Source organism: Halichoeres trimaculatus, unplaced genomic scaffold, assembly GCF_033239565.1.
Source record: "Halichoeres trimaculatus isolate MK-OKI-2021-1 unplaced genomic scaffold, fHalTri1.1 fHalTri1_scaffold_15, whole genome shotgun sequence".
In the NCBI taxonomy this organism is placed as follows: Eukaryota; Metazoa; Chordata; class Actinopteri; order Labriformes; family Labridae; genus Halichoeres; species Halichoeres trimaculatus.
In genome coordinates this window covers 76,546-95,000 of record NW_027437193.1, presented here as the reverse complement: position 1 = coordinate 95,000, position 18,455 = coordinate 76,546, and the positions used below count along the sequence as shown (strand labels likewise).

Here is an 18,455-nt window from a genome sequence, read left to right as displayed (position 1 = left end):
CAAATGACGCTGCAAAAATCTGAGTGTTTCTAGAGGAGAAGTCACGAAACACCGACACGGCTTTGAACACCAACAACCCCGGGGTTAAACTCAGCCTGTGGCCCCAGAGCAGCTGAACATGTCGTCCAAAGGGACCCGAGCACTGAAGCTGGGCCGTCTGCTCTAATGATGCTGAAAGGTCCAGAAAGGTCCAGACTCTCACTGTAAAAGTCTCTACACCTGCAGCTTCAAACAGACATGACTGAACAGCCTTAAACCCACAGTGAGGGTACCCCAAACCGTCTCAAAGCCAGCTCCAGGATGCCTTTCACAGCAGGCTTTGAAAGGAGGCATCGTCCCATGGTTCCCTGATCCGTCTCTACGGGCAGCTGGGGTTTAACCTTCACCACTTCAAGACCAGACAAAACAGGCAGGCTGATTATCCTGTCAAACATTTCACGAAAAGGCCTCAGAAGAATGAACAACGTGTATGGGTACCTCTAAACAACATGGGCAGTGTGAAACTAGCTGTGGGGTGTGTTTTTTAAAATCCACCAGAGGAAAACCTTAGACAAAGCAAAAGTCTCCTTCAAACTCTCAGTTATATTACAGACAATCAGGAAACAGCATCTAAGAGGTACCTCCAAACAAACAGCGGGGTATCCCTACAAAGAACTGCACAGGGTACCTGTGAGCTCGAAGGTGGCTGTAAAAAGTGAAACAGGTTTTGATCAAACTGAAAGGAGCATCTAACGGTACCTGAACCAGGGTCAGGGTACCCAGAGACAGGAAACCTGGGTACCAAAGCAGCTGGATGTTTAAAATGAAGTGAACCCAGAATCTTCCTACAGCTGTTACCTGAAGCAGGTATCCATCCAGGGTACCTGAAACTAGCTGCTACTGCTGAACCTGGATCATACCTGAACAAGGGGTTCACTGAAACAGGAGCTGAAGGCGTCAGGTGTGTAGCTGCTAACGGGTACCTAGACACAGATACTAAGTGATGTAAACAGACAGATGTGATGGTGTGTGAGGGTTTGGTGAGAACTGGATGACTGAAATGTAAAGTCAGTGACAGTCTTCAGCCTGGCAGATAATCTCTTTGATACGAAGAATAAAAACGTGTCACTGTGCCTTTAAATGGGCGAACACGGACTCGCCCAGTGTAACACCTGGTGTGTTTAAATTATTCACTAAATGATCGTCAGGAGGGGTCAAAGGTCACATCACTCAGCACACCGTGGGCGGGAGCAGAGCGTGGACTGGAGGATTCACAGGAAGCAGCTGCTCAGCCCAGGGTCCTGTGATCCGGTCACCAGGAGCGAGCGGCGACACCGAGACGTCCCCCAGGTGATACAAGTCACCCTGGATCCACAGCGAGCGGCGACACCGAGACGTCCCCCAGGTGATACAAGTCACCCTGGATCCACAGCGAGCGGTTAAACCCGTCAGACACGTCTTTCCCACGCTATCACCGTCCTCTGAGTTCAGATGATCCTCAGCTGCTCCTGGATAATTAAAAGGCATGTCGGCCTGGATCTGCAGAGCAGCTGGAGGGTGGATCCACCAGAGTCTGCAGCTGACTCAGGAACTCTTTTTGTTTGGACCAGATTCAAACTGCCGGAGCAAACACAGCAGCACCCTGCTCCACGAGATGACAGAGAGAGAGAGCGGGAGGAGGACTGGGAACACCAAGCTGTGGTAACGACAAACGCCCCGCGCCACGGGGGATCTGCCAACCTGTCAGGTTTCCAGGTCCAACCAGGTCCAACCAGGTCCAACCAGGTCAAACAAGGTCAAACAAGGTCCAACAAGGACCAACAAGGACCAACCAGGTCCAACCAGGCCCAACCAGGTCCAACCAGGCCCAACCAGGCCCAACCAGGTCCAACCAGGCCCAACCAGGCCCAACCAGGCCCAACCAGGCCCAACCAGGTCCAACCAGGCCCAACCAGGCCCAACCAGGTCCAACCAGGTCCCACAGGTCCCACCAGGTCTGATTTGACCTGTGCTGGTCTCAGCTGGTATCCTCCTCTTTAAATCCAGTCGCTCCGTCATGCTCCAGCTCGCCCCCGGCCTGGTGTGTGTCTGAACATGTCGGCGTCTCTGATGAATCTGGGGGATTTGCTGGGACACCTGGCTGACTCAGCAGGGCGCGGCAGGCTGCCCCGTCACGCCGCGCTGCAGAGTCTGAGCTGTGACAGAGATCCCTGAGGACACGTGAGTCTGAGCAGGGGAGAGCTTTTCTTTCTTTGGTGGATCCTGAGACTCTGACGCGGGTCAGATCTCCTCTAAGTTCATTTCTTGTCCTGACTCAGACCAGGATCACACGGTTTGGAGCCCAGAACGCACAGAGAGCAGCTACAGATCAACAAATATCACTGAAGCAGTTTACAGGACGGCGTGGGGTTGACCACGATGGAGAAAGGAGTTTTTATAAAAATACACATTTTAAACCTGAGTGGGCTGAAATCTCTTTGACGTCTTCATTCACCGAAACATCCTCACAGATCAACAGCAGGAGCTCCCAACACCTATGTCTGTCTATGTCTGTGGCTGTTTGTGTTTCCCTGAGTGGACACGGCGTGCACACGGCGTGGACACGGCGTGGACACGGCGTGCACATGGCCTGGACACGGCGTGCACACGGCGTGGACACGGCGTGGACACGGTGTGCATACGGCGTGGACACGGCGTGGACACGGCGTGGACACGGTGTGAAAACACAAGCAGACATTTCATCAACAAACCAACTTCAAACATTGCTGTCAGCCTTAATGAACGCTCGACGACAGCCCTCAGCTGTTTCTCTGTTAGCTGAAGCGCTCTGAGCGTTGGTGCTTTTCACAGACTGAGTCCCTGAGTGAGTTCCTCCAATCACAGACTGCAGAGTTTCCAGCTCCACCTTCTGAGGTCAGATCGGTTTGGTCTGGTCCCCAAAACAGAAGGGAACCAGAAAGTGGGACGGTACGGGTCGGTGATTTGGGACCTGTCCTGGTTTAGGTCAGAGAATACGCCACAGAATGATGAACTGAACTGAACTGGACTGAACTGAACTGAACTGGACTGGACTGAACTGGACTGAACTGGACTGAACTGGACTGAACTGAACTGGACTGAACTGGACTGAACTGGACTGAACTGGACTGGACTGAACTGAACTGAACTGGACTGAACTGGACTGAACTGGACTGAACTGGACTGAACTGAACTGGACTGGACTGAACTGGACTGAACTGAACTGGACTGAACTGAACCGGACTGGACTGAGCCTGTTGTTGAACTGATCCGTTGGTGGGAGCAGGGTTTTAGAGACCAGGTCCTGAATGCAGGGGGATCAGTCCCTGGGTCTCATGGAGGATTGGACGAGCTCATCATGAATCACTGCGTACGCTGATGACACTCTGGTTTGATAATGAGACCATTGTTCCGGTTCAGCCTCTCATTCAGGCCTCAGAGCAGGAACAAAGAGCAGGAACAAAGAGCAGGAACAAAGAGCAGGACTAAGCTGGAACAAGAGTTTGAGATGTGATCGCTCCAGTTTCTGCTTAGCTTAGCATCACATCACCAGGAAACCTTCATCTTTTAATGTTTAATCAGGACTGACGAACGTTCAGGTGTAGCTTCAGGTTACTGTGTGTACGCCGTCTTATTATTCACACTCTGGTGCCGGCACCTGGCCCTGCTACTGACGACGGCTCAGGAAGGACACACGAGACGACAAAGGGCAGAGGAAAACAGTTCAAGCCCAGCTCCAACATAAACAGACTCATCCTGCCATGAAAGGCAGACGCTGCAGAGAGAAACTCTTTGAATCAAAACTCTTTGAATCAAAACTCTTTGAAGGGCAGAAACTCTTCCTGTCAGGACTCGTGTCTTTGTGGACCCCCTTCCTGCCTTTCAGATCGTGTGTTTTCATCCAGAGAGCGCTCGATCTGCACCAGGCTCAAACACCAGTCGAGGGGGAAAGACGGGACTGACTTCTCTGAAACCCACCTGATGAGCTGAGTGTGTGGGATCAGCTGCACAAACGCAGTCGCTCACGCTGCCGGGCAGAAAGTGAAAAATGAAAACGCGTCTGGTTTGTGCTTTTTAAGCTCTTTCTGGCTCCAACAACAAAGCCACGGTGGATCCCACAAGCGCAGGCTGTAATCTCACTCGTGCTTGCTGGGCAGCTTCCTTGTTTTCTCCTCACTGAGGCAAACATGCAGCATCCACAGAAAACGCCAGCGGGGTTTGTTTGCTATTTTTGGTCAGGGACTTTTTGTTTGGGGGGGGGGGCAGCGGTTCAAACTTGGAGCTTTTTCTCTCTGACTGTTTGTCCCGTCACAAACTCTCACAGATGATCCACTTCTCCTTTACACTCTCCAGATTTAAAACTACACACCAGTCAAATAAATATCCTGTTACTGACTCATTCCTCTCCACACTGAGGCGTCTGCAGCGTCTGATGCAAACAAATCAAAGTCCAACGGGGAGAAGAAGAAAAAGAAGAAGAAGAAAGAGAAGAAGAAGAAGAAGAAGAAGAAGAAGAAGAAGAAGAAGAAGAAGAAGAAGAAGAAGAAGAAGAAGAAGAAGAAGAAGAAGGAGAAGAAGAAGAAGACGAACATGGAGCTGGGATCAATGATAAACTGACTCTGAACTAAGTGGGCTCAGACCGGTTTGGACCACTAAAGAGCACTTAGACTGAGAGGAATGACCACACTCCCTCCACCAGAGCCCACCTGACCTACTTTCTTCCCCTGCAAGTGTGTGTGTGTGTGTGTGTGTGTGTGTGTGTGTGTGTGTGTGTGTGTGTGTGTGTGTGTGACTGTGTGTGTGTGTGTGTGTGTGTGACTGTGTGTGTGTGTGTGTGTGTGTTCAGTCATTGTTTGTATAAAGGAGAGTGAGAGTAAGACTGGTAGAAATGTGAGTGCTGTACAGTAACGTGTTTTCCAGGACACATACATGGAGAGTAATGAGCGTGCTGGCAGCTAAGGCCCGAGCCGCCATGTGTCGCCCAGCTGTGCTCGCCTGGCTCGGCGCGGTGTTGGCTTTGCAGACTTGTAGTTTAGGAAACAGGCTGAACATAAATACTGTCTTCCTCTTTCTTTCTTTCTTTCTGCGTTTCTTCCTGGACAAACAACAGACGCTTCGCTGGACGGAGAAGAGACAGATTTACCCCAAAACACAGAGCTGCTGCAGAGTCAGAGGACACCGAGACCTGACTTATCAGAGCTGGAGATCAGAGTTACATCCTACAGCCACATTCAGACTGTTACAGCCGAATTCAGACTGTTACAGCCGCAATCAGACTGTAACAGCTGCATTCAGACTGTAACTGCCGCATTCAGACTGTTACTGCCGCATTCAGTCTGTTACAGTCTGAATGGGACTGTAACAGTCCCATTCAGACTGTTACAGTCCCATTCAGACTGTTACTGCCACATTCAGACTGTTACAGCCAAATTCAGACTGTTACAGCCGCATTCAGACTGTTACAGCCGAAATTAGACTATTACAGCCACATTCAGACTGTTACAGCCCCATTCAGACTGTTACAGCCGAAATTAGACTATTACAGCCACATTCAGACTGTTACAGCCACATTCAGACTGTTACAGCCGAAATTAGACTATTACAGCCACATTCAGACTGTTACAGCCACATTCAGACTGTTACAGCCGCAATCAGACTGTTACAGCCAAATTCAGACTGTTACTGCCGCATTCAGACTGTTACAGTCCCATTCAGACTGTTACAGTCCCATTCAGACTGTTACAGCCGCAATTAGACTGTTACAGCCGCAATTAGACTGTAACAGTCACATTCAGACTGTTACAGCCGCAATCAGACTGATACAGTCACATTCAGACTGTTACAGCCGCAATTAGACTGTTACAGTCACATTCAGACTGTTACAGCCGCAATCAGACTGTTACAGTCACATTCAGACTGTTACAGTCCCATTCAGACTGTTAGAGCCGCATTCAGACTGTTACTGCCGCATTCAGACTGTTACAGCCGCAATTAGACTGTAACAGTCACATTCAGACTGTTACAGCCGCAATCAGACTGATACAGTCACATTCAGACTGTTACAGCCGCAATTAGACTGTTACAGTCACATTCAGACTGTTACAGCCGCAATCAGACTGTTACAGTCACATTCAGACTGTTACAGTCCCATTCAGACTGTTAGAGCCGCATTCAGACTGTTACTGCCGCATTCAGACTGTTACTGCCGCATTCAGACTGTTACTGCCGCATTCAGACTCTAACAGCCACATTCAGACTGTTACAGTCACATTCAGACTGTTACAGTCCCATTCAGACTGTTACAGTCCCATTCAGACTGTTACAGTCCCATTCAGACTGTTACAGTCCCACTCAGACTGTTACTGCCGCATTCAGACTGTTACAGCCGCATTCAGACTGTTACAGTCGCATTCAAAGAAAACCCAAAGGGAGCCTGAATAGAGCCCACGGAGCTTAAAACAGAGCTCAAAAGAACCCAAAGAGAGCTCAAAGTTTCACAGAATGAAAAACTGTTTTCTTCCGTTGGTGATTCTCGTCTTTGTTCCTGTTTTAGAGAATTCAGGGCAACGTTTCATAACGTTTAATCAAAATGAAATTGTCCTCTTATCCTCTGCAGCCCATGTTGACCCACATTTCCTCTTTTCACCACCAGTTTTTGAATTCTGTCTGAGACGGATCAGGTTCAGGAAACCAGCCCTGATCTTTAGGTGTGGGAGCTCTTGGAAGTGGTCTGACTCTCCAAACCGTAGAGATAACCTCGACTCTGTCTCCGTCAGCTCGCTCAGTCCACTGTGAGACAAACTCCATCCTGGGACCGCCTCAGACCTCAGAGCTTTCCCTCATGTTTTAAAGCTCTTTTGGAAAAGTGTCAAGTCCCTGAAGTCCCAGGACCGTCTCACGGCTCTGCTGGCCTGGCTGCTGAGGATCTGGGTTAAGTGGTGAGGCCATGTTTGGACTGAACAGGGTCTGTCTCATAGGCTGGACCCTAAAGAGTGCTTCAGACTCTCTATTCCTCTCTTTAATGTGGCTGCGTCCTCTGGGAGGACTCTTCAAAGAAGAGGTGGGATGATATCAGCTCCTCACAGAGTCCAGAGTCTGACGGGAGCTAAACAACCGGGACATGACCTCCAGGGACAGACTAAACACTTGGCTTCATGAAAGTCGCACATTTACTTTCAGCGTGTGATGGAAGCAAACTTCGGCTGAGAAATCATCCCACACTGACTCAAAGCTGAGCCCGACAAACAGATAATTCATCCATCCAAGGTGAAGGAAAGGAAACAAGGAGTTAAGGAAAAGGAAGGAAGTAAAGAAGCTGAATGACGATGAAATCAGAGTTTAACAACGGCCACGAACATCAGAGCGACGCTCTGGATCCAGAAACTAAAAAGTTCTTGAAACGTCTCTGATTGGACGACGGATGATCAGAGACACTCCTCATCGAGACGACTCGAACTATCTTTGCTAGAAGGCCTGAGCTGTCGTGTTACTGCCCCCTACTGTTCAGGTAGGGTAGTGCAATCACTCTGTTTTCTTTCTTCATAGGTCAGGTGATTACCTGTCTGGTTTATGAGGGGTATAAGATTTTAAAAGCGTTAGTTCATGTTGTTGTCGTTAGCAGCGCTGGCTCTCTCCACTAAACGTCCATGCCCCCCCCCCCCCCCCCCCCCCCCCGGTTTGAAGCACGGCGTTGAACCTGCGTCTCCGTGGCGCCGTGGCTGATGAACCGGTGGCGTCTGCAGAGCAGAGTTGCTGTAGCTGCCGTGTGGCTCCGAGCTGCTGACAACGATCGATCATCTCATTAAATCTGACGACGAGGAGACTTTTCATTCTGCTAACAGCTGCAGGAGAAACAGCCTGCTGTACCCAGGGTGCTCTGAGCGGCCTGAGGAGGCCTGAGGAGGAGGCCTGAGGAGGAGGAGGAGGCCTGAGGAGGAGGCATACTGAGGAGGAGGAGGAGGCCTGAGGAGGAGGCATACTGAGGAGGAGGAGGCCTGAGGAGGAGGAGGCATGAGGAGGAGGCCTGAGGAGGAGGCATACTGAGGAGGAGGAGGCCTGAGGAGGAGGCATACTGAGGAGGAGGCATACTGAGGAGGAGGAGGCCTGAGGAGGAGGCATACTGAGGAGGAGGCATACTGAGGAGGAGGAGGCCTGAGGAGGAGGCGTCCTGAGGAGGAGGAGGCCTGAGGAGGAGGAGGCGTCCTCCTCGCTGACAGAAACAGGATGGCATGAGAAGGAGCTAATGGCTGGAAATGGATGTTTGGCCTGGGCTCCTGTTGTGTTTGTGTGTTTGTGTGTGTGTGTGTGTGTGTGTGTGTGTGTGTGTGTGTGTGTGTGTGTGTGTGTGTGTGTGTGTGTGTGTGTGTGTGTTTGTGTGTGTGTGTGTGTGTGTGTGTGTGTGTGTGTGTGTGTGTGTGTGTGTGTGTGTGTGTGTGTTGACGGGGATTTCCAGGAAGCTGCAGTCAACACAGAGTCCAGGATCAGATAACCCACCTCCCTCCTCCCTCCTCCCTCCTCCCTCCTCGCTCCTCGCTCCTCCCTCCTCGCTCCTCCCTCCTCCCACCTCCCTCCTCCCTCCTCCCTCCTCGCTCCTCGCTCCTCCCTCCTCGCTCCTCCCTCCTCCCTCCTCCCTCCTCGCTCCTCGCTCCTCCCTCCTCGCTCCTCCCTCCTCCCTCCTGGCTCCCAGATCTGATCAGGACTGAGGAGTCTTAGCTCCCAGTGCAGACCCAGCTGCTCCTTACAGCCCGTAACGTGCTCACAGAGTCTGAGGAAGACCTGAGGCTGGACGCCACACTTCACGTGTGAGTCCTGATCCTGTTCCTGCTGGTTCCTGCAGCCAGATCTAGACTCTGGGAACTTTATGAGCCTGGATCAGAGACAAGCTGCAGCGCTCTGACACACGCCTCCAGCCTTCAGACATGTTGGTCCTGACAGGTGCTCTGCTCCTGAAACCTTCAGGGAGAGAAGCCAACTGTCTAACTCTGACTCCACGGGACTGTTGTCCTGTATAAAACGAGGCAGAGCGTGACGCCAGCTAACCGTTTACACGGCAACGGAAAAATCCCACTCTGGCCGTTTTCAAAAGTCTGCGTTTGAGGTCGGCTGAAACGCTGTTTCCGTGTAAACATGAGGCTGAAACTTATGTGTTTCACCCTGAAACCATCGTCGTGTAATCGGCCCCTTAATTGACCGTTTCATCAGCGGGGAGCCCCGGCCCAGCAGGACGCCCAGGGATTAGTGTCAGGACAGCGTTTCAGATTTACAGCTGAGAAACCAGCTCTGGAGTCGCCACGCGAAGGCTCCGACCCGCTCCAGAAACAAACCCAGAGTCTGAGCCGGGGCCACGCAGGCCGGACAGGTCCCAGACAGGAAGAGTGACAGGTTTAAACATCCAGTTAATGAGCTCTGACATCACGCTAAGGTCACAGGGGGGAGGGGTCAGAGCTGCATCAGCACATAAAACACAGGTAGAGGAAACACAGGTAGAGAACCACAGGTAGAGAAAAACAGGTAGAGAAAACACAGGTAGAGAAACACAGGTAGAGAAACACAGGTAGAGAAAACACAGGTAGAGAAACACAGGTGGAGAAACACAGGTAGAGTAACACAGGTAGAGAAACACAGGTAGAGAAACACAGGTAGAGGAAACAGGTAGAGAAACACAGGTAGAGAAACACAGGTAGAGAAACAAAGGTAGAAAAAACACAGCTAGAGGATACACAGGAAGAGAAGGCACAGGTAGAGAAACACAGGTAGAGAAACACAGGTAGATAAAACACAGGTAAAGAAAACACAGGTAAAGAAAACACAGGTAGAGAAACACAGGTAGAGAAACAGGCAGAGAAACAAAGGTAGAGAACCACAGGTAGAGAGACACAGGTAGAGAAAACACAGGTAGAGAAACACAGGTAGAGAAACACAGGTAGAGAAAACACAGGTAGAGAAACACAGGTAGAGAAAACACAGGTAGAGAAAACACAGGTAGAGAAACACAGGTAGAGAAACACAGGTAGAGAAACACAGGTAGAGAAAAATCAGGTAGAGAAACAGGTAGCAAAACACAGGTAAAACTTTATACCACCAGCTCCAAAGAGCTGAGATGCCGAGATTCTGAGACGCTGAGACGCTGAGACGTTGAGACCATGAGATTCTGAGAAGCTGAGACGCTGAGATGCTGAGACGCTGAGATGCTGAGACATTGAGACCATGAGATTTTGAGACGATAAAAGAACCTGAGAATAATGAAAAGTCATCGACCAACTGATGAACGTGAACGATGTCGGCTCGTTTTAGATTTGACACCAGCAACATGTTTTAAAAACATGTTGACAGAGACGTTAATGGTTGTTTCACTTCAAAGTGTCCAACATTTCCAAAACAAATGTCTTGGTCTGGTTTCCTGTCTGCATGGTGAGTTTGAAACCAAACAGTTTTTGATGCAGTCAGGAAAAAGTGAGTGTGGATGGTGAAGTCCCACAGAGGAAAGTAAAGAAATGAAATATGTTACTTCATGAGCTCAAAGCTGTAAAGTCTCTAAAGTTTAGCCGTTATGTCATAAACATTTCGTCATGTTGCTGAAAAAGCTCTGAGCTGAGGATAAAATCATGATGTTACAAAGATTTTGTCCTGATGCCACATGAACATGTTTGACGTTGGGAGAATTCAGTGTCTGTGCGTTGGGAGGAAGTTGCGCTGTGACGAACAGTCACGTCTGTTTTTATGTGATGCTGACAGAGGCTGGAAGACCTCATCCATCCAGTCCTGGTTCTGGTCCCTGTCCCTTTTTTTGGTCCTTTCACGAGTCACTAGTTCAGAGTATTTCCTGACTCTTCCTAAAGCTGTCGTTGGCGTGAAGGTTAAACTGAGCGTTTCTTTGTTTTAGGTTTTGCTGTCAGCTCCTCTCGCTGCAGGGCCCAGAGTCAGAAACAGGAGGTGGAGTTTTATGAAAGTTTTTCTTTCCTCAGACGTCGTTATTTGGGTTAGACAGCGGCAGAAAAGCGGCTCTGGAATTCTCCAGGCTCTGATTGGTGGCTTGCCAAGATGACCTGGAGTAGCTTCTGAGCTCACAGAGCTGCAGACTCAGCAGGACGCAGCAGCGAGTTTAACACAGTTGTTCTGCAGAACGAGGCGAGCGTTCAGAGACAAATCTGCAAACTGTTTGAATTCCTCTGAGCTCCTCCTGCTCCACGGGGTCGGGTTTCAGCCTCGACACGCCGGGAGTCAGGGGGGGGGCTCTGACACACAGAGTGACTGGTACAGATCAGGGTTAAATAAAGCAGCAGGGCCCCGTGTGCTGTGATTGGCCCATTCCTTTTGATGGCGTGATGAGAAACGCAGATGGACGGGGCTCGCAGGAAGAGAGCGGGAACAAAGCTCCAGGAGTCTGAGGCCTGGCTCATAGTCCAGGTTAACGGGTGCAGCCGTCACTCTGACTGGAATATTCTGGAAGTCCGTCTGTCTCTGCCACTTTATTACAGCATGGAGCAGGAGCCAGCGCTGAGCGGCCGAAGCTGCAGCTGCCGTGACGCTTCGTGTTTGAACATCGTTTGTCTTCTTTCAGACGCCAACGCTGCCGAGACGCCGACCTGCAGAGACGCCAACGCTGCCGAGACACCAACGCTGCAGAGACGCCAACGCTGCAGAGACGCCGACCTGCAGAGACACCAACGCTGCAGAGACGCCGACCTGCAGAGACGCCAACGCTGCCGAGACGCCGACCTGCAGAGACACCAACGCTGCAGAGACGCCGACCTGCAGAGACGCCAACGCTGCCGAGACGCCGACCTGCAGAGACACCAACGCTGCAGAGACGCCGACCTGCAGAGACGCCAACGCTGCCGAGACGCCGACCTGCAGAGACGCCAACGCTGCCGAGACGCCAACGCTGCCGAGACGCCAACGCTGCCGAGACGCCGACCTGCAGAGACGCCAACGCTGCAGAGACGCCGACCTGCAGAGACGCCAACGCTGCAGAGACGCCGACCTGCAGAGACGCCGACCTGCTGAGGCACCGCTCACCTGCACCTGAGCATAGGGCGGAGCCAAACACCAGGGGAGTGTGGGTACTCTTCCAACCTGAGGCCTCCTGGATCAGCTGCTCGCTGAGCGCCGCACAGGTGAGTCCTACCTGACATCATCACACCCTCCAGTTCAAATAAAGACAAACCACCAACAGGCTGAGTCAACACACACACACACACACACACACACACACACACACACACACACACACACACACACACACACACACACACATATACACACACACACACACACACACACACACACACACATACACACACACACACACAAACACACACACACACACATACACACACACACACACACAAACACACACACACACACATACACACACACACACACACACACACACACACACACACACACACATACACACACACACACATACACACACACACACACACAGACACACACACACACACACACACACACACACACACACACACCTTTTAACACTGCAGGTGTGGCTGCCTCCAACAGCAAACCAATCACCTGCTGCCCTCTGATTGGATGAAATAAACTGGGATCAGCCAATCAGGGGAGCCCACAGAGAGGGTACAGCCTGGAGGGCGTCGATCTGTCAGACCTGAATAAAACCTGCCTCATCCTGCCTGACAGCTGCTCCTCTCAGGTTGTAAAGAGGACGCCATCCCCCGCTCTGCAGGAACATGAACTCGACCAAAAACAAAACTCCTCGTTGGGTTTCTGTTAACTCGTTTTTTTTGGTGCAGACGCTCCTCGAGCTGCCAGAACAGAAATCTTAAGTTCATGAGTAACAGACAGCAGTGACATGTAACCACAACTTATCGTCCCTATCAATAAATCCACAGATCACAGAGTCTAAGGGAGCGCCATGTTGACATTCACCTAAATGAAGCGTTTCCATGGCAGCTCAGCTCACAGCCTAAAGCCTCGCAGAGAAACTCAGATTTCCAACGCAGGATTACTTACCATCCATGCTGTCTTCATAACCTGACGTCAGAATAAAACTCTATGAATCATAAACGCTGAGGAATCCTTTAAGAAGCTGCAGCTCAGCTCACAGCCTCCTCAGGAGTCAGCACGCAAACATTACTTCAGTTTTTGTGTTGAGTCCTGAAGTTTTCTGCTGTGGAGCGTTTTTTTTTCTGGTCTCCCCTACTGAGTCCTTGGCAGCTCCCTCTCTCCTGCAGTTTGGTTCAGACTCCAGTTCCTCCCCAGACTAAAGTCAGAAAACGCTCACACAGGAGAAAAACATGAGCACAACATTTTAACACGGCTACAGCGTCGGATCACAGAGCAAATGGTGGAAGCTAACGCTAGCAGAGTTAGCTCCAGCAGCCTGTTTGTTTACATCAGTAACGCCATGCTACAACATGATATCTGGGATTGTTTACATCCAGGTGGTAGAGACATAGAGTGTAATGGGAATAGCAAAGTCTGAGGCTGTAGCCCCTGCTAGTGGTGGGAGGCTGCGCTACAGCTCAGACAGGAAGGACGGCGTATGACAGTTCAGGCCATGTCTCAATGTTTACGTTAAGGGTTTTATTTTGTAGGAACGTCTCTTCCTGTGTTTCAGATGACTTCACTTCCTGCCCTGGTGTGTTCATCTCTGACCTGTTTCAGGACAAATAAAGTGCTGAAGTCTGAGCCTGTGACTCCCGTTGGTTTCTGAGGAGGCGCTGTGATGACCAACAAACGTTTTATCAGGGTAGTCACAGACAACCACAGAGTCACGCCACTTTTCATCAGAGGAAACGGAAATAAACCCTGTGAACCTGGTTCTGCAGACAGCCTCCAGTGGACACTCCAGGAACTGCAGGTTCAGGCAGCAGAAGTTGTTTCTGCTTTAGTTTGAGTTTCATGGAGTCAGCTCTTTAACTGTGGTGCCTCCATCCTCAGGTCACTGAGAGTAGGTCTGTGTTTCTAACAGCCTCTGATAAAAACAACATAAACCCTCATGAAAACTGTCCTCACTGTAAATAAGAAACTCTCCAGTTTCCTCGCTCAGTGACAAACTGTCGGCCTGCGTCTGCAGCCGCTGGAAGCTGCTCCACTTCCCCGTCAAACGGCCGTTCCCTCAAAGACTGAGCTCTTTGTTTGAGCCGCCATCAGCTGGCAGATAGAGACGCCGGCAGCCGATATCTGAGACCATTGTGCACGCCTGCCTGCTCCTGGCATTCAGAAATATTCACCCCCCTCCCCAGACTTGCAGGGAGCAGCCAGATGTAGCACACACACACACACACACACACACACACACACACACACACACACACACTCGTCATGAGACCGACAGGAAAGAGAAAAAAAAAACACTCTGTTTGTTTTACTCGGGCCAAACGTTCTCACGAGCACCTCTGAGCTCAGCGAGTCCCCGACCTTTGACCTCTCATACCACTGCTAACCTCCCTGGGTTTGAAAACAGCACGAGGACCAATGAGAGAGCAGGAAATCTTTCAACGAGGAGGCAGGACTCCTTTTTTTCAAACTCCTGAGCCGTCTAACCGTTACGCCTGGACCTGAAGGGAAACCGGTTTTTAATCGCCCTCAGCGCTGAGCGGATCTGTCAGAGCGGCTCCCAAACCCTCAGCAGGGGATGAAAACACTCAGGATGACTCAGGTGCTGATACCTGGCCCACGTCACCGCAGTGAGCTGTGGATTCTGATGTCGTAAAGCGGCCGCAGCGAGTTTTACTTGGCGTGAGTCACAGCTGGTGGTAAATTTACAACCTTCAAACTAACGAGGAGAAGCACCTGAGTTTCCTCCACCTGCTGATTTACCACACCTGTCAGCGCGGCTCAGGGTCAGGACTCCAGATTCAACAACAAAGATCCACCACAGGCCGGAGCCGAGCGTCAGCTGATCTCTGGACGGAGGCTGACGCGTCGTCGTCGTGTCACCCTCACGTAGAGCTGACTGAGGCTCCGGTTACACGACAACGTTTCATCAGAAAACAGTAAAACAAAAACAATCTGTTTACACAGAAACTCTGAGGGACTGAAAACACTGTAGTGATCAGAAAGTTTCAGCAGGTTGGAAACAATCCGATGTCTCGGTGACGGAGGTGATCGACACAGTAAACATGAAGCTGTGGTTTTCTCACGTTTGTCACAGCTCAGAGCTCAGACCCTGAAACTCTGCTCGTGAACATGAACACGGCTCAAACACCGTCACCTCCCTGCGCTCGTGCTCCAGCTCCAGCTCCAGCTCCAGCTGAAACTCAAACCTCCTCATTCTGCCAAACGCTGGAGCTGAGACGCGTCAACACAGGAAGTCGTGTACAGAAACCACCTAAAACCTGCTGCCTTTCAAAATAAAACAAAGCGTGTCCAAACCAGGTGGTTTTTATTTACAACAAACGGACTCAACGAGCAGATCCAGACCAGGTCTTGGGTTTTACAGACCAACATGGACCAGGAGAGGATCCTCATCAGGATGGGGATCCAGGGACCTCCTGGGTCTGGGACTCCAGCTGTCTGGAGGACCTGATATGAGTGGGACTGAACACTCAGCCGGGTCAGAGAGCACGCTCAGATTAAATCCCCCGGATGATAAAACCTGAGGAACTTTTCCCCAAAATCACCAAAAACAGAGGATGGAGCTCGCTGCAGCTCAGCGCACAGCCCCCTCAGGACTTAACCAATATCACAGACCCCTAAACCAGTGGTTCTGGTCTCTGCTCCCGGGCTGGGACCCAAAGTGGGTCACTGAACAGAGGCGTGCACAGACATTTTGAAGGCAGGGGTCAAAGCCCCCCCATGTTCACCACTCGTCACTGACGTTTCTCCATCGGACCATGGATCTCTGCCCGGGCAAAACCATCGAGCTTTTATTCTGAAAATAAACGGTAAAAGTTCAGGTAGAGTGACTTTTTCAAGCATCATGTTTTAACCCTCCTCAACAGTAGGTGGCGCTAGCTGACACCTGCTAATTCACAGTTCCCACAAAGTTTGCATCATGTGCTAAGCTAGCAACAACAGGAAGTACCAGACCAAGGAAAGTCTTCCCCACAGTGAGGGGTGACTGTGAGTCCTGAACCAGACCGGTCCAGAACCAGTGGTTCAAACAGAAGTAACAGAGAAAACACAGAGAGACAGACAGACCATCCATCAGATCTGTACCCAGCCTGAGCCTGACTGTGATCAGGGACCTGACAGACCTGTAACCTGTACCCAGCCTGAGCCTGACTGTGATCAGGGACCTGACAGACCTGTAACCTGTACCCAGCCTGAGCCTGACTGTGATTAGGGACCTGACAGACCTGTAACCTGTACCCAGCCTATGCCTGACTGTGATCAGGGACCTGACAGACCTGTAACCTGTACCCAGCCTGAGCCTGACTGTGATCAGGGACCTGACGGACCTGTAACCTGTACCCAGCCTGAGCCCGACTGTGATCAGGGACCTGACGGACCTGTAACCTGTACCCAGCCTGAGCCTGACTGTGATCAGGGACCTGGCAGACCTGTAACCTGTACCCAGCAGGAGCCTGACTGTGATCAGGGGCCTGACAGACCTGTAACCTGTACCCAGCAGGTGTGAGCTGCACCATGACGGGGTGTTTCCAGGAGCCAAAGTCCAACAACGGAAAGAGAAACCTGTCAACAGTCCAAACTGTGATTCACTGAGCAGCAGACTCGTCACGTCCCAGCAGACCCAAACCAAAACTTTAGATGATTTTAAAACTACAATATATTTCCAGGTCGTAGCTTCAAACTCAGAGAGACCAACACCTGATAGATCTGACCCAGAATGCTTCACCTGCTGCTCCTGTCTGTGTTTAAAGGGACAGTTTGTGTAGAAATGACACATTCAGAGTGCTGATCAATAACAAGTGGTTCCAGGTGTTAGTCCTCATCATTAACAGGGTCCTGCCTGAGCTGCCTGCCAGCCAATCAGAGCGCCCCCTGGGCTGCAGGCTCAGACTTCTATTAATAGATCTACAGGACTTTTCTTCTTAGAGGAAACAAGACCAGAGGTAAGAGGAAATACCAGGGACCCACTGGGACCCAGTGCGACCCCCCTCCTCAGTCTAACCCCGCAGTCTGTGACATGAAGCCTCAGTCTGGTCTGGTCTGCCTGTGCTGGTCTGGTCTGTCGGTGCTGGTCTGGTCTGGTCTGTCGGTGCTGGTCTGGTCTATCAGTGCTGGTCTATCAGTGCTGGTCTGGTCTGGTGTGTCGGTGCTGGTCTGGTGTGTCGGTGCTGGTCTGGTGTGTCGGTGCTGGTCTGGTCTATCAGTCTGGTCTGGTCTGGTCTGTCAGTGCTGGTCTGGTCTGTCAGTGCTGGTCTGGTCTGGTCTGCCTGTGCTGGTCTGGTCTGTCGGTGCTGGTCTGGTCTATCAGTCTGGTCTGGTCTGTCAGTGCTGGTCTGGTCTGGTCTGGTCTGTCGGTGCTGGTCTGGTCTATCAGTCTGGTCGTGGCGCTGAGTTTGTTGCAGACTGTGTCAGTTTGTGCCTGATCTATGTGTGTGGATCTATGCTGGGCCTGATGAGTGTCTCCGCAGCAGTTTTTCTCTTACCTCGGTGAAGAAGTTATCCATCGTGCTCCTGACTTTAATCCCAGAGGATTTACTGTCCGGTCCCCCCGCTCATGAGTTGTTAGTTTGAATCCAGACTCGGGGACTGAGGCGGACCCCGCAGGCTCAGTCCATGGTCCTCCTGCAGGAGGCGCACAGCGGGTCAGTCCGTCAGTCCGTGAGGAGCTACTGTAGTAAATTTACTCTTTGTCTGATGAGTTTCTGCTCCAGCAGGACTCCGAGAAAACTTCCTGCTCCTGTCCCCCGGAGCACACACTCCTCCGTCCTCCCTGCGCTCCTCCCTGCGCTCCTCTCTGCGCCTCCCGTGCGTCACCGCCGTCCTCGGCTCGGTCCGGTTCGGTGCTGTGAGGTTTCACAGACAAACGCAGCGGCAGAGGCGAATCGAGCAGGAGCCGGTCAAAGTTTGGAGACGCTCAGTCAGGCAGACAGGCGCACAACGACCCTGAAGCTCCACCTCCACGCCCTGTCCCCTCCTCCTCCTCCTCCTCCTCCTCCTCCTGCTGCTGCTGCCTGTCTCTCTGACTCCTCCTGCTGGCAGAGTGTGGAGCTCCGAGCTGCTCAGGCCAGGAGCAAAGTTTGGATCAGTCCAATTCAGCAGAGCTGTCACTGAAAACATAAAGAGACAAGATGAGGAAACTGCTCAGAGAGGGACACGTTCGGTTTCATATTTTAACCATTTAACATTCAATCATAGAGGAAGGAAGGAAGGAAGGAAGGAAGGAAGGAAGGAAGGAAGGAAAACAAAAAAATAGAAGCAAGGAATGAAAGAAGGAACTAAGGAAACAAGCGCAGAAGGATTAACAGAAAAGGTAGAAAGGAAGGAAATGAAAAAAAGACGCAAGTAAGGAAATAAGGAACCAATGAGGGAGGGACAGACAAGAAGGATGGAAAAGAAAG

General features: G+C 51.2%; 1 protein-coding gene across 1 annotated transcript in view; it reads right to left on the bottom strand.

Annotated features, from left to right (window-relative positions):
- The window catches only part of LOC141804191 (unconventional myosin-X-like), a gene marked incomplete at its 3' end in the record, with an annotated part of 100,954 nt that extends 82,996 nt beyond the window's left edge, over positions 1–17,958 (bottom strand). The window contains 1 exon segment of the mRNA XM_074688513.1: positions 17,541–17,958. Coding sequence (XP_074544614.1) covers positions 17,541–17,561 — 21 coding nt within the window.
- Between the last annotated feature and the right edge of the window lie 497 nt (positions 17,959–18,455).